General features: G+C 45.8%; 1 protein-coding gene across 8 annotated transcripts in view; it reads right to left on the bottom strand.

Annotated features, from left to right (window-relative positions):
* The window catches only part of TRAPPC9 (trafficking protein particle complex subunit 9), a 433756-nt gene that overhangs the window by 404565 nt on the left and 2439 nt on the right, over positions 1-26752 (bottom strand). For 7 of the 8 annotated variants that reach the window (XM_072949773.1, XM_072949771.1, XM_072949768.1 and 4 more), the window contains one exon: positions 25344-25512. In XM_072949773.1, coding sequence (XP_072805874.1) covers positions 25344-25426 — 83 coding nt within the window. In that variant the 5' untranslated portion in view covers positions 25427-25512. Of the gene's footprint in view, positions 1-25343; positions 25513-25757; positions 26495-26752 lie in introns of those variants that run through there. The other variant, XM_072949772.1, reaches the window with a different exon arrangement.

The raw sequence follows: 26752 nt of genomic DNA on the forward strand, positions 1-26752 counted from the left end.
GAGCATCTAAAATCATCAAGTCCAATCTCACACCCACACCAGATCCCCTCCACAAAAGTCTTAACAGAGGTGCAAAGTTCAGTGACAGGGTGATACAGTCCTGTGAGAAAGTCCTCCAATAAAGTAAGGCAGAATCTGCTTCCCTGAAACATCCAGTCTCACAGTCTCAAAGGGGAAGACCAGTGCCCAAAGAGGGCTTTGTGGAATTGAGAATTATCACTGAAACAGGAGTCAAAAGTTCAGGTTTGAGCACCAGCTCCATCATTCACCAACTACATAATTTCAATATCTTCATCTATAAAATGGGGATAATCACTTCATAGGGTCACTCTCCAGACTAATAAAAATCAAGTATGAGAAGGTACTGAGACACTGGGGTAGACCTAAGTTCCGTCTCAATTCTGTCATGTGCTACTTGCATGGCTTTGGGATAGGGTAGCCATATATCCTGATTCACCTAAGACAATCCCAGTTTATTCCTGTTGTCCTGGCTAAAGGTGTTCTGGTCTGGTGATAGGATCACCCAACTTTGGGCAAAGCCCAACACAGCTCAGGAGTTCTGATCCACCAACAGTATTATAAGGGGTTGCTAATTCCTTTCCATGTTGTAGGGGTGTCTTCTACCAAGCAGTCCACTTGGATACTTGTTCATAGTGCTGAGTCTCACTTGGGCTTTTCTAGTTCCCAAGCCAAGAAGGAAGAGATTCATTAATTAACTACATTATTTAGCACCACTTGAGCAGGGCTTTCTCATCTACTCTCTCAAAATAACCCAATCGTGGTGGCTACCATTTACCTGGCACGTAATGTACTATGCGCTTGGTACAAATTTCTCAGACAATCTCACAATGGCCCTACTGTTCTAACAGGTAGGTTGTTCTTCCCTTCCTGAGTGTGGAAACATTGAGAAATAATACAAAAGAATCAGACAGTGGATATTTACAAGTAAACTGCATCACCAATATGTCCGTCGAAGAGGGTGCTTTAGATCTGGAGCCAAAAGTTATGTTTGAGTTTACTAAATCCTTCGCCTTAGAATTAGTCAGACTCGAGTCTCATCTAGGGCTGGACAGAGGCCTCCCTCCAGTGGCGCCTAGTAGCACAGACTAATCAGGGGCAAAGCTGGGATTCAACCCCGAAATAAGCAGCAAAGCTCACTTTAAACCTCACAATCGCTCCGAAAATAACTATCCATTTCTTTCAGAGTTGAATTAAAGTGATGGAGGTGGCTCAGTAATTGAGAGGCTAACCAAGACTCCACCTCAGACCTTTCAGTGTTCAGCTGCTGCTTTCAGAGATGGGGACCCTTCAGGGAAGCTCCCTGGAGTAAGAGGAGCCCGGGGTCAGCTCCTATGCAAGAACCGTATCATACCAGGCCTGGGTGGAGAGGAGAGGCGGTAAGGTTGCATAGGAAGAAAGGAGGGGACACTGCAGAGCGTCAACCAAACCGCGGGCTCCCAGAGTCCGAGCACCTGAGTCCCCAGCGCCCAGCTCAGACTCAGCGAACTCGCAGTGAAGTCGGAGGGTGAATCACTCCATTCAGGGAGAGAATGAATGAGTGTACTCCAGAGCCTGCCACAGGGGTCCAGGCGGCTGCACCACCGGGCTTCTAAATGGCCAATCGCGCCTTCGCTCGCCCGCCCCGCCCTCCGCCCCGCCCCTCCGCGCGCCCCTCCGGCTGCGCGGAAAACCCGGAACACTGGATCCCGAGGCTGCCTCGGTGGGAGCGCGGCAGCGGGGAGACTGCCTTTCCCCGAGGCGTTCAGGGGGCGGATTTGAAAGCGATTGGTTGGCGGACGGAAGCGGAGCCCCACCTGCCTCCCGACCAGTTCTTCCCAAAGGACCGAAGGCTCATTTTGGCTGACACCGTCCCCACCAAGAGGCCCCAAGTTAACGAAGGGAGAGATAGTCCCAATCGGAACCTCCCCACAGACCGGCAGGGCACTGACGTCAAGTGGCCGGAAGTGACGCACGAGTGAGAGCGGAAGGACGGAGGCCCCGCTCTCGTTGCCCTGGAAACCGAACCCCCCACCTGCGTCCCGATTGCGTCAGCAGGGCAGAGGCGGTGGCGCGGGAACGGCGGGCTGTGCGCGGGCGGCGGAGTTGATGCAGGGAGGGACCGAGGGTCTGCCCCTGCACTCCTTCATTCAGCCCCGAACTAAGTATCAGACACCGCCGGTGGGCCAGGCATTGTGGACCCCGGCGCGGGGGAGAGTCGGACCTGCGCGGATCTCCCCTTCCAAGCGTGCGTCCGGCACCTGGGAAGCCCTACCGCGTCTACTCCTCTGCTCAGATTGCTGGCGCCAGCTTCCCGGCCTCAAAGCAAGCCCACCGCACCCTTCTCATTTCCCCCTAAGCCGTGCCTTTCCACGCTTCGTTGTCTTTTGTTTTGTTCCTTGGGTCCAGAATGCCCTCCACCTAGCACATCTCTGCACCGTGAAACGGCCCTCTGTTCAGTCTTCCCAGACAGTGTTGGTCTGAAATAGACGTGTGCGTGATTAATGGTTTTTCTTTTTAACTTCTATGTATATTTAAATTTAAATATATTTTTTCCTTTAAAAAAACATACGTATGTTGATTTCATAATGGAAAATAAATCATTTTAAAGAGATCGGTTCTTTGTCATCACAGAGCTTATTACTTTTGGAAACACTTTTGGGTTAACTTTTTTGTGCGTAACTTCAAACACAGAAAAGTGGCAAGAATTGTAACAAGAACTCTCAAACCGTTTATCCATGTTAACCAATTATTAACATTTTTGTTTCATTGGTTTTATCATCTTGTAGGTAAATAGATCCCAATTGTGTACTTCATAGCTGTTGTTCCCCTGTCCAGTATCACATGTTGCAATTACTTGTGGTATCTTTTTTTAGTTTCCTTTTATCAGGAACAGTTTCTCCGTCTTCATCTTTCATGACTTTAATGTGTTGGAAGAATACAGGCCAGCTCATTTGTAGAATGTTCTTCATTCTGAGTTTGTCTAATGCTTATTGATTCAGGTTATGTGTTTTTTGCAAAACAGACCACAGAAGTGATGTGAGTCCTTAGTGTGTCATCTCGGGAGGCACAGGGGTTGGTTTGTCTCACTGTTCGTGATGTTAACTGTGATCACTTGGTTAATGTGCAGTGGGCCAGGTTTCTCCACTGTAAAGTTACTATTTTTCCCTTTGTAATTAATAAGTAACTTATAGATCTTTTGAAGATACTTTGAGATTACATAAATAACCTATTCTTCACCAAACTTTCACCAATGAATTTAACATCCACAGATATCTTAAGAATGATTACCTAACAGCCTAGTAATGACTAATTTACTATTTACTACATTTCAAACGATGCACATGTACTGTGACATTTCCTGAGAAGTAACATGTGTTCATCCAGCAGATAATAGGTGATCAGCAAACATTAGTTACTCTATTAAGTTTCCTTCCTTTAATAAACAGGTATCCTGCTTCATGGAGTATATAATCAGAAGCACTAGGTTAATTTGCCATTCAGATTATTCTTTTTCCTGCTAGCATCTACATCAGTGCCTGCCATACATCAGCAATAAATTTTTAGAATTAACAAAGGAAAAAATCACAGATACACACAAACCAAGAAACTATATCAAAGACTAAAAATTATAAGTGTAAACAGCTAATACTTAAGAGTTCTTACAAATGCATGGTGGCCACTTGTAGAGGCAGAAAGCTTATAAAGTTATGGTATATCCAACTTAAGAAAATTGGATTTTACATTTCAAAAGTAAGTTTAAATAGGAAAAAAAATTTAAAAAGGAAAAGAAAAATCCAGAGAAGGAAAACGTATGAGAGTAGCTGCAATCCCATCTGTGACCGCCAGATGCCAGAACAAGCTAAGTAGCTACTCTAGGAAAACAACATCTGTGTCTGGTCTGAATTAGGGTCTTATGGCCTCAAAAACTGCCTCTAAGACCTTGGATTTTGTCACTTTGTCAGATGAGCCTGGGTCAGTCAGTTCTGGGCAAATTCAGAGTAGACTGGAGTTAGGAATGAATTCATAAGAGAGATTGAACTGAACTGGCAGTAACAATTCTTGAGAATTCAACTTATTATATATTACCTTATATTATATATCTTATAGTTAAAATAATAATAATCCAATTGGAAATATATGTTGTATATTACATGTCAAGTTATTATAATTTGAGTTATATTATTCTTTATATCTTTTGTGTGCCTTAAATATTACAGCAGTAAGGTTAACTTTTGAAAGGAAAGACTGCCAACTTGATACAGGATGTATCTGAATTATTCAAATAACATAGACCAAATTACTCAAATAATATTAAGTGGGATTTTTTTTTAAACTTCCATACTTTTACCATGTCTTTCCTTGTTTCTCAGAGCAGAGAAAGAGGATGCAGATCACCAAAAGAAACAGAGTGGAATTGTGGCTAACAGGGGCTGGCAGGTAGGAGAAATGAGAGGTTGGCCAGAGGGTACAGGTTTGCAGTTAGAAGATAAATGTGTTCTGGGGCTCTAGTGCAAAGCACTGTGATTATAGTTAACAATACTGTACTGTATACTTCAAAGTTCCTAAGGGACTAGATCTTAAATGTACTCACCACCGAAAAGAAATGATAATTAGTAAAATAATGAAGGTGTTAGCTAACACTAAAGTGGTTATCGTATTTTGATACATAAGTGTATCAAATCAACTTGTTGTACACTTTAATCTTACACAATTATATCGCAATTTTTTTTTAAAAAAACGGACTTGTATCAAACTGAATCAATGAGACAAACTGAAGTAATGGGACAAATCTAAATCATTCACCACCTGGTAAGATGCAATAGAGAGAACAAAGCATCACTTCTGTAACATTCCTGCCAAATATGCGTAACCTGGATTTAATCATGAAGAAACAACAGATAAACCGAAATTAGGGACGTTCTATAGCGTAACTGGCCTGTGATTTTCAAAAGCAAGTGTCCAGGCCATGCAAGTCCCTGAAAGACTGAGGAACTGTCCCAGACTAAAGACTCACGAGACGGGACAACAAAAGCTCATCCGTGACGCTGGGCTTGACCATTTTTCTTAAAAAAAAGAATTGCAACAGCTGGTGAAACTTGAATGGAGCCAGAGATCAGATGGAAATACCGCACTGATGTTAATTTCCCAGTTTTGGTGGCTGTGTTGTGCTTATGCTTGCCCGTGGAAAATCCACACTAAATTCTTGGAGTTTTGAGGCAGCCACTTACTCTAAAATGGTTAAGGAAAATGAGATATTTGTACCTTACTTGAAACTTACGTTTGCAGTTGTTTAAAAATCATCAAAAAGAGAAATCCAAAAAAAGTCCAAGCAGTTAAAAGTACCACGATTTCCTGGCCTGACTCAGAATCACTGAATGAGAACATGGGGGTGTGGCCTTGAAATGTGTGTTTGTAAAAACACAGCCAGGTTTGGAAAGCATCTCTGCCCCTGGCCTGGGAAGAGGAAGAACAGCCTGTATGTGCAAACCAATTTCCTTTCCTCATCCTTGCATCTAATCATCAGGGCAGCTCAAAAAGATCTGTTCTCAACAAATTGGCTGGATAAAATCAACCTCCACCAATCTGAGGTGTTTGTTTTCCATTCCTGACGTTAAACTGGAGACTCTCTCCCATTTAAAAAAGTACCACCTTTAACAAGAAAACTAAGAACTTATTGGAAAGTGCTTGTTTCGGTGCATTTCCCAAGTCAGCGCTGGGGCACCTGCCCCCACTTAGTATCTGTCAGAAAGGCAGGACTCCCGGGAGCCTCAGTCCCAGGGCCACACTTCTGGGGTTTTATGGTCCCCTTTGCTTTGACTGTTAAGTCACAGCCCCAGGTTATAGAAGCTGTGGTCTGTGGTTTGGGCTCTGCCAGGGGCCTCCTCCCCTCCCCCACCGCCCACAGGAGACCTGATGGAGCGCTGCTTTGCTCAGCACAAGGACTGCTGCCTGTGATCTCTTCTGCCTGGATCCAGCGCTGCTACAGCTTCCCCTAGACTTTGTGAACCCACACATCCCCCAAAAGACACTTCGGGATGCCCCAGAAAGACCACTTTCAGTAGGTCCTACAAGGGCTTCAGAAAGGGCTTCCGCTGCTTCCTGTGGCTGCGTGCGGCTCTGAATGTGCTAAAAGCCAAAGCGTCGTCCTCTTCCAGTGGGTGAATTGTGTGCCATGTGACTTACATCACAATAAGGCTGTTTTAAGTATTGCTCCCTGCCTACCCTTCCAGCCTCACCCCATTGGCTGAACTGCTGCCGTTTTCTGAATGTCATCCTTCCCATACTTCTGACAGTTACAGACACTGCTCTCTTTCTCTCTCCTACCATGACTGTCTGGCAAATTTCTACTCACTCTTCGAATCTTAACTTCAGTCCCTTTTCCTCTGAGAAGCCACCCCAGCTCCCCAAGCGAAGGGATTTCCTTTGTCCTCAGGGCTCCCTCAGCACTGCTCTGCATCCCTCTGACCTATGACTTGCTGCCCTATTCTCGTTTCTGACCCACTCACAGTTCTGTGAGTTCCATCTCCAGATAAGGACCAGGACAAAGTAAGTACCTCAGTTGAAGTCTGTTACGGAAGTAAGAAGAGAAACGATAACGCAACATGGGCGAAAGCCCAGGAAAGCAGGCTTGGATCCGAAACCCCAGGCTGGCAAGATAGCATAACGATCCCAGGGGCCTCGAGGGATCGAGTGGCGTGCTGCAAGGCAGGCAGTGCTCATGCAGACCTCACCTCCTTTATTACATTGTACTAATTCTAATAATAGCCACCACGCATTGAGCACTTAAAGCATGACAGACACTATTCTAAGAACCATTCCCACTGTCACATTGCTTTAAGGGACTCAATTTCTCCATCAGAAGTCCCAGTGTGGGACTGGGAGTGGGTACAGCTCAGTGGTCGAGTGCATGCTTAGCATGCACTAGGTCCTGGGTTCAGCCCCCAGGACCTCCATAAAAATAAGTCCCAGTGTCCACATGTAGTGTTTCCTAAAATGCATCCGTCTTAGTTAGACTTTCATCTGCAGTGGAAGCACAGAATCTCCTTTCCCCACTAAGGGAGCATCTGTAAGAGCCAAGAGAGAAACTGCAGATCGTATCAAAAGTGGAGTTGCTTCTTTCATCCACACAACAAATCCGTGGCAAAGCCCCATGCCATAGCTTTGCATCTATCTTAAAATTATGTAAAAGTATAATTTTCAAAAGGTGAAAAATAAATGTCGGGAGATTAACAGCATCCACTTTAAACAACCAGAAACCTGACAAGAGCCAAGACATGGGAGCAACCTAAGTGTCCATCTACAGATGGCTGGATAAAGAAGACGTGGTATGTATCTACAATGAAATACTACTCAGAAATAAAAAAGAATGAAATAATGCCATTTGAAGCAACATGGATGGACCTGAAGATCGTCATACTAAGTGAAGTAAGCCAGAAAGAGAAAGAAAAATACCACACAACATCACTTATATGTGGAATCTAAAAAAAATGAACTTATTAACAAAACAGAAACAGACTCACAGACATAGAGAACAGACTTATGGTAAAGGGGGTGGGAAGGGATAGATTGGGAGTTCGAAATTTGCATCTCTTGGGGTGTGATGGAAACGTTAACTATCTTGACCGTAGTGATGGTTTCATGGGTGTGTACGTCTATCAGAATTCATCAAATTTACATCTGAAATATGTGTAGTTTACTGTACAGGAATTATACCACAATAAAGTTGCTTTTAAAAAAGGATACAAATGAACTTATTTACAAAATAGATTCAGACTCACAGACCTAGAAAACAAACTTGTGGTTACTAGCAGGGAAAGAGAGTGAGGAGAGATAAACTGAGAGTTTGGGATTTGCAGATACACACCACTATATATAAAATAGACAAGCAACAAGGTCCTACTGTAGAGCTCAGGGAAATATACTCAATACCTTGTAATGGCCCATAATGAAAAAGAACATGAAAAGGAGTACATAGAGAGATGTGTGTGTAAGTGAATCGCTGTGCTGTACACCAGAAATTAACACAACATTGCAAATGGACTATACTTCAATAAAAACAAAACAAAGAAACAAACAAAAACCAACTAGAAATGTGGGAGGAAAAAGAAAAGGGTTTTCAGACATTGGACGACAGCCCACCCAGGACTGTGCCCGGACAGAAGAGAAATGAATGAGGCGCGTCTGACCACTCCGGCTTTCTGCCTGGAGTCCACACCCGATCCGGGGCACAGAGACGGGTCACTCAAAGACCACCAGCTTCACTGAGTTGAGGAGCCAGAGACTGGAGAGGAGGGGTCCGGGAGAACTAACCCGGGAGGCTGTGTGTGAGCTCCTGCGTCCACACGTGTGCATGTATGTTGTCAGGGAGGAAAGAAGACCCTCCTCTACCCACGTTAGGCCCTCCGGCGGGCGCCTCTACGCAAGACTGACAAAACACTGCGGGTGGGGCTGTCACGGGGATAAACGCTCTGGAATAAGGCTTGCCAGTTCCCAGTCCACACACAGACATGTACTATGTGACCCAGCTTTCCCCCTCGTAGGAAGACGAATAGAAGTCACAGTCATGCGTCCAGGACTGTCCAAGAAGCTCATTCACGATGGTCACACATAGGAACTGGCCCAATGTCCATAACCAGGGAAGCAGGATATTGCAGAGCAATAAACAGGAGCCAGCGATGACACCAGCTACCACGTGGATCAGTCTCCAACACGTGCTGGTGAGAGAAAGTCTGATGTAGGAGAGAGAGTAAATGACTTCATTTATGAGAGACGCTGGAAAAGGCAAATCGAATCAAGTATAGCCTGGGGCCCAGAGTGGAGCTGACTGGCACCAGGCCTAGGGGCTCTTTGGGCTGATGGTGGTTGATGGTGGCGGGGTGGATACTTGGACTGTGGCAGTGGTTACATGGGAGTATACCTCTATCAAACCTCACTGAATTTTTATGCTTAAAATGGGTACGTGTTATTATATGCAATGAAGTATTCAATAAAATTGATAAAAAATATATAAAATGAAACTGTGTCAAACTAAACTCCTTAAGGAAGGAAACAGCAGACTAACAAAGCTGTTTCCAAAAAAGAGAGAGAAGCAAAAAAATATATATATATACATATATATATTCTCTGAAAGAATTAATATAAGAATAAGGCTGCAAAATGAATCCAAAATAAAGCAGAGTCTTGGATTGTGATCTCCTTTGCATCTCTGTAAGACAATATTCATTTCCTTTGCCATAACTCAAGAATCTTGCATCATTATCAGCTTTCTAGAATGTAATGCCTACCCTGACAACTTCGTAAAAGCCCCAAATGACACCACCAGATTAGCCCACAAAGCACGCAGCAGGACACGCAGTAATCTCTCTGACTCATTGCCAAGTTTTGGGCACTTTTTTCTTACGATTAGAATTCTTGAGACATGTGAAAAGCACGTAGGAAAACGCTAGTCTTCTGAGAGGTCCTTTCTCCTTCCTCATTGTTCTCAGCAATGGGAGAGCGTTGTGGTTTTACTTTCCTGCAGCTCAGTCTGTAACTCAGTTGCATTTCATATGATTTCAATGAGGAAGAAATCAGAAGATTCCTTTCACACACACAAAAGCTTCATTTTGCTTCTGACAGTCAATATTACATTTAGATACATGGTACTTTATAAAAATTTTCATGGCCATTATTCAGACTCATAAGGCAATTATTTTCATTAACATTTCCCAAAATACCATTGGATATTGGAAATTTACACTAATTTTTTTTTAACTTGGCAAAGGTGAACTGAAACAGTATTTCAATTTTCCCACCTCTTTTAAGCAGTCAGGTTAAATGAGGTGCCTCTAAGCAAAAGAGTAACAAGTATATTTAAGAGTCATGTGCTAATTCTTGGTGTTACTGCTCTGAAATTTTAAACTTTTAGTGTACCACCCAGAGCTAAGAACATGAATGAGTCTAACAACTGGGTAAGAAATCATTTGCAAATTAACCAGTTTCCATCATTTTCATTCAACAAAATTGAAGGAAGCCCTGCTGAGCTGTTAGCTGATAAATCACTTGAAATGATTATATCATCATCTGATTTTTGTTATAAAAATCTGGAGAACTGAGAGACACTGCTGTAACACATTTTCTCCTATCGCCATCTATTCACATGGTTCATGTGAACAAGTTCTCAACATTTACACACAAAAACTAAAACTAGGGATAGGACTGGTACGTAATCTCTCCCATTCAAGCAAACAGTAAATATCTGTAGGTCCATAAAATAACTTTAAAATATTTCATTAAGAGATTTATTTCCACTAAAATATATCTTTATATTACTTTAGTATTTATCAAAATGTACAATATATTTATGATGTTTTGGTCAATTGTGTACCAATAGTAACTTTAATGACAAATCAATGAAGAAGAAAAATATTGTAATTCTTAGAGCCTACAGGCTTAGAAATTTTTATCTTTAAAATTTCAACTTGTATAGATATTTTTATGGAAGGGAAGTGTCAGGTGATCAGTAAAAGGATACAACTTGGTGGGAGAGGAGGGACGGAAACAGGACTGCAAGGTCAAGGAAGGGTTTGTATATCTATGTTATCAATGGATTATGATAATATGGCTTTTTAATTCCACTTGGATATATTTTATTTTTTAAAAGTATTTTATTTATTTATCATTATATTATTTTATTTTGGCAGTGGAAGGGAGGTAATCAGGCTTATTTTTTATTTTTATTTTTATTGAAGTACAGTCAATTACAATGTGTCAGTTTCTGGTGTGCAGCACAATGTCCCAGTCACACATATACATACATGTATTTGTCTTCATATTTTTTGCATTAAAGGTTATTACAAGATATTGAACATGGTTCTCTGTATTTACTTTTAGAGAAGGTATTGGGATTGAACACAGGACCTCAGGCATTTTAAAAGTAACATTTCCCGTTAAAATTTCAGTATTCATAAATGCTGGCGTTTACCTCCTTTGCAGCTACTTAGGTTGGAAACATTTAGGTATCAGCACAGAACCCACTTGCGAACGTTATGTAGTTTCTGAGAATTCTTCAAAAAATCTTAAGATTACTGGTGTAATACAGACAACTTCTCATGGAATGGAATTCCAATCAGGATGGAAGGCAAATTCAAGGGTCCAGGCGCCCTTTCTGTTCCAAATCACAGCAATGATGGAAAAAGTATAAAAAAAAGCGATATTTAAAATAGCTATAATTGTGCACAAAAAGCAAGATAAGTAATTGCCTTGACCAGAAACAGAAGAAAAAAAACTGAAGCTGAATGGGAGTGGGGTCTAGGGTGGTCCTGAACTTGACTATGGAGGGTGGGGCTTAAACCCAGGACAGGAATGGCATCAGGTATGCACCATGTCAGGCATGACGGGACATGGAACCAGGGCATGGGGTCCAGATTCACACGGACCCTCCCACTCGTGAAAGGGGGCTCCGGAAGGGTGCCCCAGCACACCAGCAGACCGGGTTATGGTGAGTCCTCCCAACAGCCCTCAAATACGCGTGGTCATCCTGGTGGGAGGAGCACAGTGGTCTCAAAGATACCAACACTGGTGCAGGTAATGTGTGAGCACGTGACCTTACAGTGCAAAAGGGACTCCGCAGATGTGCTTAAATTAAGGATCTTGTGATGGGAGACTATCCTGCATTACCTAGTATGGGCCTCATTTCATCACGAAGGTCCTTATAAAAGGAGCCAGGAGGGTCGGAGAAGGAGCTGTGATGACGACAGCAGGGGTCAGAGACAGTTTTGAAGGTCCAATATTGCTGGCTTTGAGGACAGAGGAAGGAGCCGTGAGCCGAGGGATGTAGGTGTCCCTGGAAGTGGTAAAAAAAAGCAAGGAATGGACTCTCCGTTGGAACTCACAGCCCTGTCAACACTTGAGTTTCAGGCCTTCCATCCTCCAGAACTTTAAGAGAATAAATGTGTCCTTTAAGCAACCAACTTTGTGGTAATTTGTTTCAACAACTAACACGATTCTCATTTTACAGAAAGGGTGACTGAGGCTCATTGTCAAGTACCCCAGGTAAGTGAGTGGAGAGCCAGGATTTAAGCAGAGGCTGGCCAACGCCAGAGGCCCCATCCTTTCTGACTCCACCTGGTGCACCTTTGCATCTCAGGGCTAGTGTAGCCTCTGAGACAGGGCCAGAGAAGCCACCCTAGACAGAAGCCAGACACTCAGAGACGTGTAGTTGCTGGGAAGGCTCATTCTCCCAAGGGAGGCTCTCTGCCCTCGAAGCTGCCCCTGCGCCAGGTTACAATAGTTGTCACCCAAGCCATAAGGCAGGCCATGCTGCTGCTTTGCGGCCTGCCAGGGTCTGCCCAGGAGGGCTGGAGCACCCGGGACTGAATGCCACAAGCGTTTCTCCAGGCTTGAGAGTCTAACTCAGGCCAAACTCCCAGCCTCTCCATCTCCAGGCTGATGCAGTTAAAAAGGAAAAACAATCAAACAAACAAACAAAACACAAAGTTTTTGCTCCATTATCAGATGTTGGACGCCAGCTCCTGAGAGTAAGTACTTCTGCTCCCAGTTGAGCTGGGTGATGTCAGCCCTGGGAACAGCATGCACTGGAAATAAATTTCCTTTTAGAGGGACATGTGTGAGCCAGAGCAGTCAGGAAAAAGTGGGTCAGCACTTGGCTTTTTTTTTTTTAAGCAAGTACACTCATATCCAGAGCTTTATTTGGGCATAAAGCCAAGTAAGCTTGGCCTCTGCCGGGCTGCACTGTCCTGCCTGTGTTCCAGCTGGAGACCGTGGAAAGTTATCCTGCACATTGATTCAGGAGAGCAGGGCTGGGAGCCCCACACTTGTGGATGGACTCAAGGCTGAGATGAAGACCAACCCTCGTTCCCAGTGGAAAGGAAGTTTTGAGACGTGTTATCACTTTCTATTACTGTCATAATGAATTCCCACAAATTTACGGGCTTAAAACAACACAAATATATTATCTCACAGTTCTGCAGTTGGAAAGCCAGTAGGGTCCGGGGGAGAATCCATTTTACAAGTTGTTGGCAGAAGTGAGTTTCTTGCGATTGGAGGACAGAGGCCCCCATATCGCCGCTGGCTGTCGGCCAGGTCCCAGGTCCAGCTTCCAGACACTGCCCTCCTCCTTTTACAAAGACAGCAATGTCTCTTTGGAGTCTCTCCTGCCTCTTCTCCCGTCATCCTAATTCTCTCACAGACCCTGCTGCCTTCCTCCTCTCTGAAGTCTTCCTCTTTTAAGGGCTCAGTGTGATTACAATCGGTTCATCTGGATAACCCTGGATAATCTCCCCAGCTCAAGGTCCGTAACTTTATCACATCTGCAAAGTCCCTTTTGTCATGTAAAGCAGCATATGCACAGGTCCTGGACGGGGGCGTGGGTATTTGGGAGACCACTGTTCCGCTCACCACAGGGAAAAAGCGGACCCCAGCCCTGAGGGGCAGAACAGACTCAATGACAAGATGACAGCCACCACTGGGGGGCACTCATGTTCACCCCACCCTCACATCCTGTGCACATGTCACCCTCACGCTCCAGGAGACTATGGCTCAGAGACAGGAAACAATGTGCCCTGGGTCCCAGAGCTGGTTAGAGACAGAACCCAGGTCTGTCGGATTTGAAAGACCAGAGTGGTCACGTCAGCCTCCAGTTAGTAAACAGTGAAGTCAACACAACATCCAACTCACCCCAGAACCCACAGTGGGGCCAGTGTGTACGACTGGTCAACCATCTGTCACCATCACCACTACCGCTGCCTAGAGGCCAGCTCCCAATCAGACTCCAAATGTCCCCGGTCCCAAGCTACAGCCAGGACATTCTGGGTGCAGAGAGCAGGGATTCTGGAGCCTCCACCAGTGCCAGGCTCCACCACCCCCGGCTGGGCAACTTCTACTCCCCAGGAACCTCGGCTTCTTGATCTGCACAACAGAGCAGATAACACCACCACCTTGTGGAGCAGTCAGGAGGGTAAACGAGGCAGAGTTGAGCTTGTCAGGTAGTGATGACTATGCACGGGTTAGTTGTTACTATTTTTTTTTTCAAGAGTTCAGAGTCAGCAAGAACTGTGTGTGAATCCCAGCTTGCCCACTGGCAGCTGTGTGGCCCTGGGCAGGTGACTTCACCTGGCTGAGTCTCCCTGTGTCACCTGTAAAATGGAGACAGTAAAGCTTACCTCGGGGTGGGGCTGGGGTGGGGGTCAGTCGTGAAGACTAAATGCCTTAGGGCCTGAACAGTAGGTGCTCTGGCTCCTGCTCAAACTTCCCCCTCTGTTAACAAGGCTGCCTTTATCCTATCATGTGCAAGTTGCTCTCACCTCTGTGATCAACTCAATAAGCAATTCCTGGGGACCTACTAAGTGTCGAGGCCTGTGTCAGGCCTTGGGCTTGCCCCCAGGAAGAGGGTGGAGGGACACTTAGTCAACTCTAGTCCCTGTGGGGGGGGGGCACAACCGGGGAGAAGACACAGCGGGGCAAAGCAAGGAGGGCATGTGGCTTCCTCCCAGCAGTTGGGAGTAAGATGTGCCTCTCTGGTGGAGAGACCCCTAGGTGGCGTACAGCGTGCTCAGGACTTTGTGGAGGGATGCTCTCGGCTGCAAGGAACAGAGCAGCCCATTAACTGGCTTCCAGTCAGAACCTCGACTACATCACATTACAAAAGTCAGGTGTAGGTCAGTTATTTCAGGGGCCTCCTGTCTTTGTGCTTGGCTGCTGTCTGTGTTTCCAGTGTCCCTCATGGCTACAAAATGGTTGCAGCAGCTCCAGGCACCATACCCTTATATATCGAGCCCAGAGGCAGGAAAAAGGGATTGTCCTGTCTCACATCTCTGTTTTTCAATTGAGATATAATTCACATAAGTAAAATTTACCATTTTAAAGTGTACATTGAGTAGTTTTTCATATATAACCATTACTAAATGTACAATTCAGTGGCAGTAAGTATATTCACATTGTTGTACAACCATCGCCGTCATCCACCTCCAGGACCCTTTTCATCTTGCAAAACTAAAACTCTGGACTCATTAAACAATAATGCCCCATTCCTGCTACCCCTTGGCCCTGGCAAACACCATTCTACTTTCAGTCTCTATGATTTTGACTACAGGCACACCTAGTTTCATTACGTTTCTCAGATACGGGATTTTTCACAAATTGAAGGTTTGCGGCAACCCTGCCTTGAGCAAGTCTACTGGCACCATTTTTCCAACAGCATTTCCTCACTCTGTATCTCTGTGTCCCGTTCTGGTCATTCTCAAAATATTTCAAATTTTTTCATGATTATTATACTTGTTACAGTGATCTGTCATCAGTGATCTTTGCTGTCACTATTGTAACTGTTTTGGGGTGCCATGACCTGCTCCCATGTACGATGACAAACTTAATAGGTTGTTGAAATGACCACAAAGGATTTAGACTAAGACACAAACTTAGTGGATGAAGAAAGAGCGGCCGGCTTTGAGAGGACTGAATCTAGTTCTGAAAGCAATTCTACTGTGGGTAAAATGCCTCCAAGCAGCCCTACACGCTACAGAGAAACTGTTCTCAAAAGGAAGAGTCAATTGATGCCGCAAACTTCTTTCCTGTCTTATTTTAAGATATTGTCACAGCCACTAATCTTCAGCAACCACCACTCTCATCAGTCAGCGGCCATCAACATGGAGGCCAGACTCTCCACCAGCAAGAAAGATTAGAACTTGCTGAAGGCTCGGGTGATGGTTAGCACTTTTTAGCAACAAGGCATTTTAGATCTAAGGGATATGCCTTTTTTGTTAGACATAATGCTATTACACACTTAATACACTTTCACAGGCTAGTGTGAACATAACTTTTATGTGCACCCGGAAACCAAAAACCTCATGCAACTAACTTTATCGTGACATTCGCTTCCCTGCCGTCGTCTAGAACTGAACCCGCAGTAGCTCCAAGGTCTGTCTGGACACGAAGTCCCCCTTCTGCTGGTGATGGCCCTGGGCACACGGGTAATAGGATGACCTCCCTACATTAGTGCCAGCTGATGAGACACCCTAATTTAATCTGCAACTTTAATCCCCTTTGCCACGTAGCCTAACACACTTACAGGCTCCTGGGACTAGATCGGTGGTGTCTTTGGAGGCCATAATCAGCCCCCCCCCACAGCATGAGGAAGAACTCGTAGGCACAGAGCAGACACATCCACTGATACCCGGAGGCACCTCCAGAGCCCTGGGAAAGCTGCACCCTCCTGGCCAAAAAAAGATGTAGGAAGAGTCGAGAAGGCTCACCTACGCAGGAACTGGGGTAGGAAGAACCCAGTCTTTGGAGTCAGCAAGCCCTGAATTTGAACCTTAGTTCTGCCTCTTATCTGTTGCGTGACTCCAGACCAGCTGTGGGACTGCTCTGAGCCTTAGTGTCACCATCTAGAAAACAGGGCTAAGACCGCTGGAGCAAGAAAGCATTGTTGTTCTGGAGGTGACACTGTGGTAGGTGGGGCATCAACTGAGCACAAGTGCTGGGCACGTGGCGGGGGTGCGAGGCAGCGGGTGGAGAGGTGGTGGTGGTGATACAACTGTCTCTCCAAGTATGTGTGGTTCTCAGTTTACAGCTGAGGGCACAGAGAGGTGGCAAAGTTAAGGAATGTGGCAGAGGCCGAACAAGTGCAGGGTGGGTGAGTGGCTGGGAACTGGTGGCTGGGGATGTCAGCATTTCACAGAAGGGCTCCTGGCAACCTCATCACAGGAGCACGACTGCTTCCTCCTGCTTTATGATACAGTTGATGCTCATTATCAGTGGCAGTTTTTAAAGTCACTAGTAACACTGAATTAGTAACACCCCGGGCCACGGCACCTCGGGGAACACACAGGGCTGGGCTCCTGTGAATCCCTGGTCACAACCTTTTCATCACCACTGTTCGTAACTTTTGTCTTATGCGTGACATTCTGTTTAATAGATATTGTTGGTTCCCTAATATCCTGCAATACGGAACTCACGCAGAAACGGGATAAACATGGAAAATTATCCCTTGAAAGTTTTCTTGAACCCAAGTTTGCAGATAACGTGGGTAACATCCCAGCATGAGTACAGCCTCCTAGCCTGCTTCGCTGAACAGAAAGCATTTTCCCCGCCGTTGCCAGTTATGCCTAAGCATCGTTTTCAAAATCTTTATGCACGCTTTCTATTTCCGACATTCACAACGGCGTTCTCTCCCCGCCCCCTACCTCCCTAAAAAGAAAATCAACCAGACTAATGACGAGAGGTGGTGGAGGGCAGGCAGGTCTGGGGACAAGCGAGTCTCATTCCGTGTGTCTGCATCTCACTCTGACCGACTGTGCTCAATCCCATCAGGGCTGCGCCGCGGTGAACCACAACCCAACACCGTGTCGGGAGCTGAACCGTCCCACGTTTACTGCTATAGATGACAGTTACCAGCATCTTTGTGCATAATGAGTTTTCCAAATTTCAGATGATTTCCTCAGAGACATTCTCAGGGGCAAAGGCCTCCTAAGGCCTCAGATACACACACCAGAGAGCTGCCGAGTGAGTGCACTTGCGCTGCCCCGTGGCGTGTGTCCGAGAGCCCTTCCAAGCCAGCCACATCCGTTAAGGAATCACTGCTTCATCTCACCATCCTTATTAATCAGACTCTTTGAAGATCACCCCAAGAGCTTCCGAGCAGCAGGAGCTCCCACTGGGTGACCACACTGAGCCAACATGATTCCAGGCTTGAGGGAGGTGTGTGGCATTTCACAGCACTTGAGCCCCCCACACTGGGGCTCAGGCTTCCTCCAGACCCCCAGGGAAGATGGGGAAATCTGATGACATAGGCGCTCAACACCCTGACGTGGTCCTCCCCCAACTCTAAGGGGGCGACAGTGCCCTCTCTGCCCCCAGTTGGCCTTTCCTGAATGTGGTCACTGTGCTAGCTGGAGTTCTGGCAAAGGAGTCCCCAGAGAGATTTATTTACAAAGAAAAGAAAGAAAATTATTGCTCAAAAGACAAAAGACCTCTTTTTCATAAACAAAGAAACAAAGAAAACAGCAAGGATTCTTCTGAAGGCTGAACACCTTGTCATACAAGAAACGTGAACTTGATTTGGTGTGCATTCTAGGCAAACCAGTCTAGCCCTGAAACGTATCTGGAATCCACCTCTAACTCCCAGGCTGTAAAATGACATACAAGCAGCACTCAGATGGCTGCTTTTTCCTTCCCAGGTGAGAAAGGGTGGAGGCAGTTGGTTAGTGCTGTACTAACAATGTCATTTGTCATCTAAGTTAGGACATTTTTGAGAGTGAAAGAAGGGTTTGTTAATTACCACTCTGGATCAAATGATGTCAGCCAGGACCACCTATGCAAACTAGGACATATGCAAACACTCAGCTGCTTAATCACAGGGCACAATGCGTGATGGATGAGCACACAGACATTATCCATCTACTGCACGTTATGTGCCAGGCACCAGGGAGGTGCCGGTTCATGCTGCTCACCGGATCCTCACGCCAGCTGCCAAATCAGTGCCATTCTTTTACGGCTGGGGAAGGGGGTGGGCAGAGAGCCAAAGCAACTTGCCTGATGTCACACAGATCAGCAAGCCCCCAATCCTGGGAAATAATGAAACTGACATCCAGATGAGCATCGGGACAAAAAGTGCTCCTCGAGGTCACTGGTGGAGCCGGTGAAGGCAGGGCTGGACAGGGCCTGGAGGGGCCAGGGTCCCTAAGGCATCCAGACCTGGCAGCAGGTTGCTGGGTCTGAGGGTGAGTGCTTTGCAAACGCCTTCCCCTGAGCTGAGCTCAGTTCCTGGAGCTAGGGCCAGAGACTTACAGTGGAGGCTGATCTGTGAGTGATGGGAAAGCACTACGCAAGCCGCACTGAAGAACAACCCCCACCCCCAAACCCAGCTCTCAGCGGGGAGGATTCCAGGCTCCAGCCTCCCGGCCCCCCAGGGCCTGCCCACAATCCAAGCTGCTCCAGGTTTCCAGCCTGCCCCTAATCCAAACCCAGGACAGTGCTGGGTTCTGATTAGAAACACAAAAAGGAGAGACAATAGGGGTGTTCATGACACAGGGGACAGTTAGTCAGCCGTGCCTGTAAAGGAATCTGGCCATGTGGGCACCACATGAATGCCCTGGGGGACCCGATTCCCCCAATTATTTCTGAGCTTAATCACTGATGGATGGAATTAAGAGCTTTGTGGTTTGTGAATCAAGAGCGACATTCTGTAAGCCCCAGGGCACGGACCCATGCGGATAACGGTGCGATTTCTAATCAAAGCCAATCCCAGACCTCTTTGTGTCTTCTCCCCGGCCCCATCAGGAATTTGGGTCCTGGCCACTCCCTCTTTGCAGCTCTAACCAGGGCTGCAACTGTGACCCATCTTCTCCAGTGTGGGTGGCACAGTCCTAGCCCGATCTTCAGCCTGGAGTTCACTTGGGACCCAGCCCCTGTATGAGCTGTTCCTCCTGCCCCAAGTGCCCTTCCTTCTCTGTGTGGGGAACTCCTTCCTGCTTGTCTTTGTAGGCCCAGCTCCAGGCGGAAGGTGTGGAGGGGCAGGTGCAGAAAGCTGTGTGAGGCAGGAGGGCAGGTGAACACACGAGGTCTCTCCTCTTCCTTTCACAGGTCTGCTTTCCCTCATTTTTCTCTATACGCAAGAAGTGCTGCTTTTGAAAAAGAAAATGATGATAAGGGTGCTAAGCCCCAGGTCAGATTTCACGTCTGCTGTGAAACTCACCTTGCCTCCCCCAAGCAGTCCTGGCCTCTTGCTTCCCGGGGCTCCTCTGCGAGGTGCCTTCTGAGCCCCTGTGCATTTTCTTCAGGACACTTACCACAGTCTGTGACCCTGCGTGCATTTCTGCTGTTCCTTGAATTTCATCTCTCACCCCCACTGGCTCCATCAGGGACAGTGTCTTTCGTTTTTTAAAAAAATCACCTTCATCATGATATAATTTCATACCATAACAGGCATCCATTTCAAGTGTACAGTTTAATGAGTTTTGGCAAATGTACACACCCTTGTGACCAACCATCCCATCAAGATACAGAGTCCCCACCATGTCCCCTGTAGTCAGCCCCGTCCCCACCCTGGCAGGCAACCAGGGATCTGTCCTCTGTCACTGTAGATTAGCTTTGCCTGATCTAGAATTTCACAGAAATGGAGTAGCGCAGCATGTCCTCTGCTGTGTCTGGCTTCTTTCATTTGCTGTAATGCCTCTGAGGTTCATCCAGGTTGCAGTGTGTCTCAGTGATTCTTTGTTTATTGCTAAGTCCCTTGTGTGGAAGTGCCACCATTTGTCACTTCCATCTGTTCGTGGGCATCTGGGTTGTTTCCATCTTTAGTCATTATGAATAAAGCTGATAGGGACATAGAGGGACAATCGTCTGTGTGGACATAAGCATTTATTTCTTTGGGTAAACACTAGGAGAAATAACATGTACAACTTCTTAAGAATTGCCACCCTGTTTTCCAACATGTCCGGACAACTTTAGCAGCAGCAGCAAGTGAGGGCAGCAGCTGCAGCACCCTCTCCAACACTGGGTGCCACTTGACCAGGCCTCTTCTTGCAGAGCTCACGTCCTCAGCTCCCGGACCAGTGCTGCCCACCAAGGGTACTCAATCCATCGTCACATGTGAATGATGTGAATGGATGCATTTAGCTTTTGTTATTTGGTTATCATTTCCAAACCAACATTTATTCCACTTCCACTTCTCTGGGTGTTTTTAATCTTGTTCTTTTTAACAATTACACAAATAATATATAGCCAGGATACAAAAATTAGACCATTAATGAAAAAATAATTTAAAAAATACCCCTTAATCTCTCCACCCAGAGCAGCATGTTCCAGGCTCCATACTGGGCACTGGGGAAGTGAAGGTGAACAAAGCACACACTGGTGGTCTTCAAGCGCTCTCAGGCCCCACCACCTGGACAAGGATCACACAGGAGGGCAAGCCCGGGGTCATCCACCGGAGGGCGAGCACATAGGGGAAAGCCTTCAAGGGGGAGGAGGGGCATGAAGAAGGGACACAGTGGGGCCTGGTGGACAGCAGTGGGCCAGAAGTGGGCTGCATGGGGGCTGGGAGTTCCCAACCCTGAGGTTAAGGAGAGCGCTGCCCCGCTGCCTCCCTGCAGTAGCAGAGTACCAGCCCCAAAGCACAGGGTCATGGAGGAGCCCTGGCTCCTGAGTCTCCTGTGACTTTCACACTTGGGCACAGTCTCCCCAGGAGCTTCACTGACCCCTCCCTCCTCTGGTCCCTTGCATGGAATAACCAGGTAGGCTGGCTCCTCGGACCTCCTTCTCCAGCTACTATTCTCCCTCAGTCGCCCGACCAGTCTCAGGGCTCTGCAAGTCACCCATCTGGTACCGACACTCCTACTTCCCTCCCCAGCCCTGCGGTCTCCCCTGCGCCCCAAGCTTGGGGTCCACGGTGTAGCTGCCTTTCCTTCCATCTGGTTGTCTCCTAGCCACCCATGCCCTCAAAGGAACTCTCGACACCTCTGGTTCCCAAACTGCTCCTTCTCCATTCTTTCCATCCCAGAAATGGGCACCACCATTTCCTCTAACCCACAACCAAGGAACCATTCTTGATTTCTTCTTTCCTCCTCACTCACATCCAGTCTATCACTAAATCCTATTGATTTCACCATCGAAACACTTCCCAAATCCCTCCAGGTTTCTGTACCTCCAGTGCTACCATGTCATTCAGAAACACCAGCAATCTTTGCCCAAACTGTCTCTTAACTGGACTCCTGCTTCCATGATTACCACACCTCCAAGCTAAAATCAGGTATCAGCCGATGATTTTTTCTGCAGAAACAGAAAAATTCATCCTACACTTTATACGGAATCTCAAGAAATTGAACAGCCAAAACAATCTTAAAAAAAAAAAAAAAGAACAGAGTAGAAAGTCTCACATCTTCATTTCAAAACATACTCCAAAGCTGTCATAATCAAAACAATGTGGTGCTGTCATAAAGACAGACACGTTGACTAACGGAATAGAATAGAGAGACCAGGAATAAACCCTTGCGCATATGGTCAGATGATTTTTGATCAGAGTGCCAAGACCACTCAGGGCTGAAAGGACAGTCTTTTTAGCAGATGATGCTGAGAAAACTGAACATCCACCTGCAAAAGAATGAAGTTGGACTCACCTTATATACAAAAATTAGCCCAAAATGGAGTGAAGACCTAAACTTAAGAGCTAAAACTATAAAACTCTTAGAGGAAACAGAAGGAAAGTCTTCTTAACATTGTATTTGGCAATTTCTTGCTTACGACACCAAAAGGAGAGGCAACAAAAGAAAAAAACAGATATGTTAGGTGGCATCAAACAAAAACTTTCATGCATCCCACTCAAGACTGAACAGGCAGGCACTGAACGGGAGAGAATATTTGCAAATTATGCATCTGATGGGGGTTAATACCTGGAATAAAGGACTAAAACTCAACTATAGAAAACAAACAACTGGTTAAAAAGGGGACAAAGGATTTAAATAGACTTTTCACCAAAGAAAACATGCAAATGGCCAATAAGCCTGTGAAAAGCCGTTCAACCTCACTAATCATTATAGAAATGCAAATCCAAACCACAATGAGATACTACTTCACACCCATTAGGGTAGCTATCATTAAAAAATAACAAAAGTATTGTTGGACAGGATGTGGAGAAACTGGAACCTTCAGACATGGCTGGTGGGAATGTTAAAATGGTGCAGCCACTGTAGAAAACAGTATGGACATTCCTCAAAAAATTAACACAGAATTACTATATGATTTAACAATTTGACTTCTGGGTGTATAATCAAAAGAGTTTAAAGTAGAGACCGGAGCAGATATCTGTACATCCATGTTCACAGAAGCGTTATTCACAACAGCCAAAAGGTAGACGCAACCCAAGCACCCATGGATGGATGGACAAACCCAACGTGGTCTATCCATACAATGGAATCTAATTCAGCTTTAAAAAGGAATGAAGTTCTGATACCTCCTACAACGTGGATCAACCTTGAGGTCATTTTGCTAAGTGAAATAAGCCAGTCCCAAAGGATAAATGCTGTATGATTACACTTGTATGAGGGACCTGGAGCAAAGTTCATAGAGACAGAAAGTAGGATGGTAGGGGCCCCAGGCTGGGAGAAGGGGGAATAGTGAGTCAGTGTTTAACGGGGACAGAGTCTCAGTTTGGGAAGCTGTAAAGTTTCTGGAGGTGGATGGTGGTAATGGCTGTACAATAATGTGAATGGACTTAATGCCACTGAACTTTATACTTAAAAATGGTCTAAAAAGTAAATTTTTTGTTATATATATTTTGCCATGATAAAAAACTTGCCCCCCAAATCATGTATCAGCTCTTGTCACTTTCCTGCTGAAAACTCTCCAATGCTTTTCCCCTATTCCATTCTGGATCACAAGCCCACGTACAGTCTGGCTCCCGCCAACCTCTCTCCTTGACCCAGAGTGCCTCCCCTATCCCTCCTCCCAGCTCTCCCCATGAATATCTGGAGCAGCTCTGCAAGCTGCCTGCTTGTTGGCAGCCATCACCACGGTGGGCTCCGGTTTGCCCACATTATCCCCGTGTTCAGGTCATTATCTGTAATGACAGCCTGGCATAATTATATTTTTACAATTTGTATAATTATCTTCTACAGAGCTAAATGAAGACTATTATCATTATTAAATATTTATTAAGCACTTCTAGCCATGCAAAGCTAACAAGATGTAGTCTCAGCTCTTAAAAATTTTCCTTCCTAATTCCACCCCAAATTCATTTCAACTTTGGTTACTCCTCTTTCCAGGAGAAAGAGCAGGGAACTTGCAAGTTTTTTGCCTGAGGCTTTATATGCATGAGCTCACACCAGCTTCTCAGTGAACGCTGGGGAGCAGATGCAACGAGCCTCATTTACCGACGAGGAAAATGAGAATCAGACTGCAGGAGCCAGGGAGTAGATGGGGCGAGACTGAAACTGGGCAGAGCCTCCACCACTGTTCTCATGCCATGTGATAGCCTGGCTTATCAGGGAGGGCCATTTTTTTTCCATCTTATTTACACTTTCCTGGTCCAACACAATGCTAGGTCAGTGGGAGAAACATGCAAGCAAACAGACCACTCCAGAACAATGCCTTAAGTCAGAGCCACAAACTCAAATGCTCACAGGGGCCAAGCAGGCAATGGAAGTGGATGAAGCAGACAGGGCAGTGGTGGACAGTGGTAGGGCCAAGTGGGGCCCGAGAGCCCGTGACTCATCCAAAGATGACAGCCAACTTTGCCACAAGGCAATGTGGGGTCAGTGTTGTCTCACCCTCCTACTCTTTGAGATAGATTTATAAGTAAAATCTCCAGAATTTTGAATGTTGGCAACTTTGGTCAACACTGGTTATTGTCTAACCTGCAACCATTCCCTGTCTCAAACCTCACCTCCCACCCCCCTCAGTTTTCAACAGTAGGGATCAGATATTCTTTGATCTCAGGGAGACAGCTCCAGGGGATAAATCTTAAATGGTATACACAGTAGTCCTAGCAGTCTCATTCCCTTTGACCAGTAATTGGTCTCAGGGTGAGCTAGTGACCCAGTTCTGACAAATAAGATGTAAGGGGAAGACTACGGAGATCTTCCCTTCCTTAGTAAAAAGACAAAGCCTTGAGACCTAATGAGGAAAGACCGTTTTGCCACTGGTCCTTTCCCTTCATTCCTGTCTAATGCAGTGATGAAGTCTGGAACAGCAGGCATTTTGGAACCATGCGGCAATTAGCATAAGCCTAAAACCAACATGGCAAGAATGAAGGAGAAAGATGGAAAGACCTGGGGTCCTTGATGACATGCTTGCTGTGTCAGCTCCAGATGTGGTCATGGTCAAGCAAGCACTGGGCAACACCGGAGGATGGCTGGAGAAGGAGACCAACCAAGAGGTACCAGCAAGGCCCCCTGTGTAGGAGGGGCCCTTTGGTGAACACGCACGTGGGCTACACCCCCTCACATCTCTCCCTGTTCTCAGAGGTTCATCCACAAACCCCTTCCCCAGATCCTTTTGTCTTTAAGTCTCCAGTCTTGCTCTGTCCAAGTTCCTGGACCATCAGTCAATCTGTCAGCTCCCACCCCTAAACTGGTGTGGATCCTGGACCTCTGGCTTTCTCTTCCCCCAGGGAGGTGGCCCTCTGGAAGAAGCCCCTTCACCTCTACCTTTCAGGCAGGCTGAGGGAAGCTGTTATGCATAGTGTTCCTGTTCTGCCTGGTACCAGTATATTTACAAAGCAATCTGTTAACTGGGACTGCATTTTCCTTCTTCACTCTTCTGCCTACAGAGGATCCCCCGAGGCCACTGCTGTAGGGAGTGGGTGAGGAGGGGATGGAGGAGGTACCATGGATGTCTCAGCCACAACTTACTTGTGCTCCTGGGACCTGCTCAAGGTTGCTGGCATCGTACACATCAACTTCCTACTGATGGTGCATGTGGCTTGGTGGATCATGTCACACCCAGTTCAGGTCACATGCTTATCTGGGGCCTTGTAGTCTTGCATCCGGTCTCTACCAGTGTTCAGGAGCAAGTCTGGAGCTGTTGTTCAAGTGGAAAATAGTTATTTGCCAAAGATGTGTCTTTTTTTTAAATTTCATTTTCATATTCTTTTTCATTAAAGGTTATTACAAGATATTGAATATAGTTCCCTGTGCTGTACAGAAGAAACTCGTTTTTTTTTTAAATCTATTTTTATACATAGTGGCTAACACTTGCAAGTCTCAAACTCCCATATTTATCCCTTCCCATCCCTTTTCCCTGGTAAGGATGATTGTTTACTTTACCTGCAAGTCTCTGTTTTGTAGACTGAATTCATAGTCTTTTTTTTTTTTTTAAGATTCCACATATGAGTGGTATCATATGGTATTTTTCTTTCTCTTTCTGGTTATTTTACTCAGAAAGAAGACCTCTAGGTCCATCCATGTTGCTGCAAATGACATTATTTTATTATTTTTTATGGTTGAGTAGTATTCCATTATATAAATATACCACAACTTCTTTATCCAGTCATCTGTTGGACATTTAGGTTGCTTCCATGTCTTGACTATTGTAAATAGTGTTGCTATGAACACTGGGGTGCATGCATCTTTTTGAATTAGACTTCACTCTGGATATATACCCAGGAGTGCGATTGCTGGATTAGTTTTTTGAGGAATTCCCATACTGTTTTTCAAAATGGCGGCACCAAACTACATTCCCACCAGCAGTGTAGGAGGATTCTTTTTCGAAGGTATATCTTTGCTCTAAACCCCTTGGTCTGTGCTGACTCTGCTATTGGAATCTGCCACAAACAGCCTGCCCTAGATCTGTGGGGTCATCTGGTGAGTGCATCAGGGCAGCACAGTCAGATGAGGTTCAAGTAGACTTTAAGTCAGCCACCAGTGCAGGACACTCCAAACCCCACTCCACCAGCTTAGTGAAGCAAACTATCAAGTCCCGCCTAACTGTTCACACACTGAATCCAGAATCTCTGGTAAATCTGCTCTATTGATAAGTCCAGCCCAACCCAACAACGTGCTCTGTGTACCTGGACTGACACTACTGGAATCTATCTCTCATATTCTCCCTTAATTTCTGCTGGTGAATGCATGAATATCCTGCAGTTCTTTCCTGGTGTGACCATCTCCTAAATCAGGCTTTGCTGTTGTTTCCCTGGCATGCTAGGATCTGACTCCAATTATGGACTGGAGTTAATGAGGGGTGAGTCTTGCCAGGTAAAGACCTCAAGTGAGTTCACTAACAGGACTTCAAGTAGGCAAAGACTCATCTCCTCAGGCAG

Source organism: Vicugna pacos, chromosome 25 (genome assembly GCF_048564905.1).
Source record: "Vicugna pacos chromosome 25, VicPac4, whole genome shotgun sequence".
NCBI lineage: Eukaryota > Metazoa > Chordata > Mammalia > Artiodactyla > Camelidae > Vicugna > Vicugna pacos.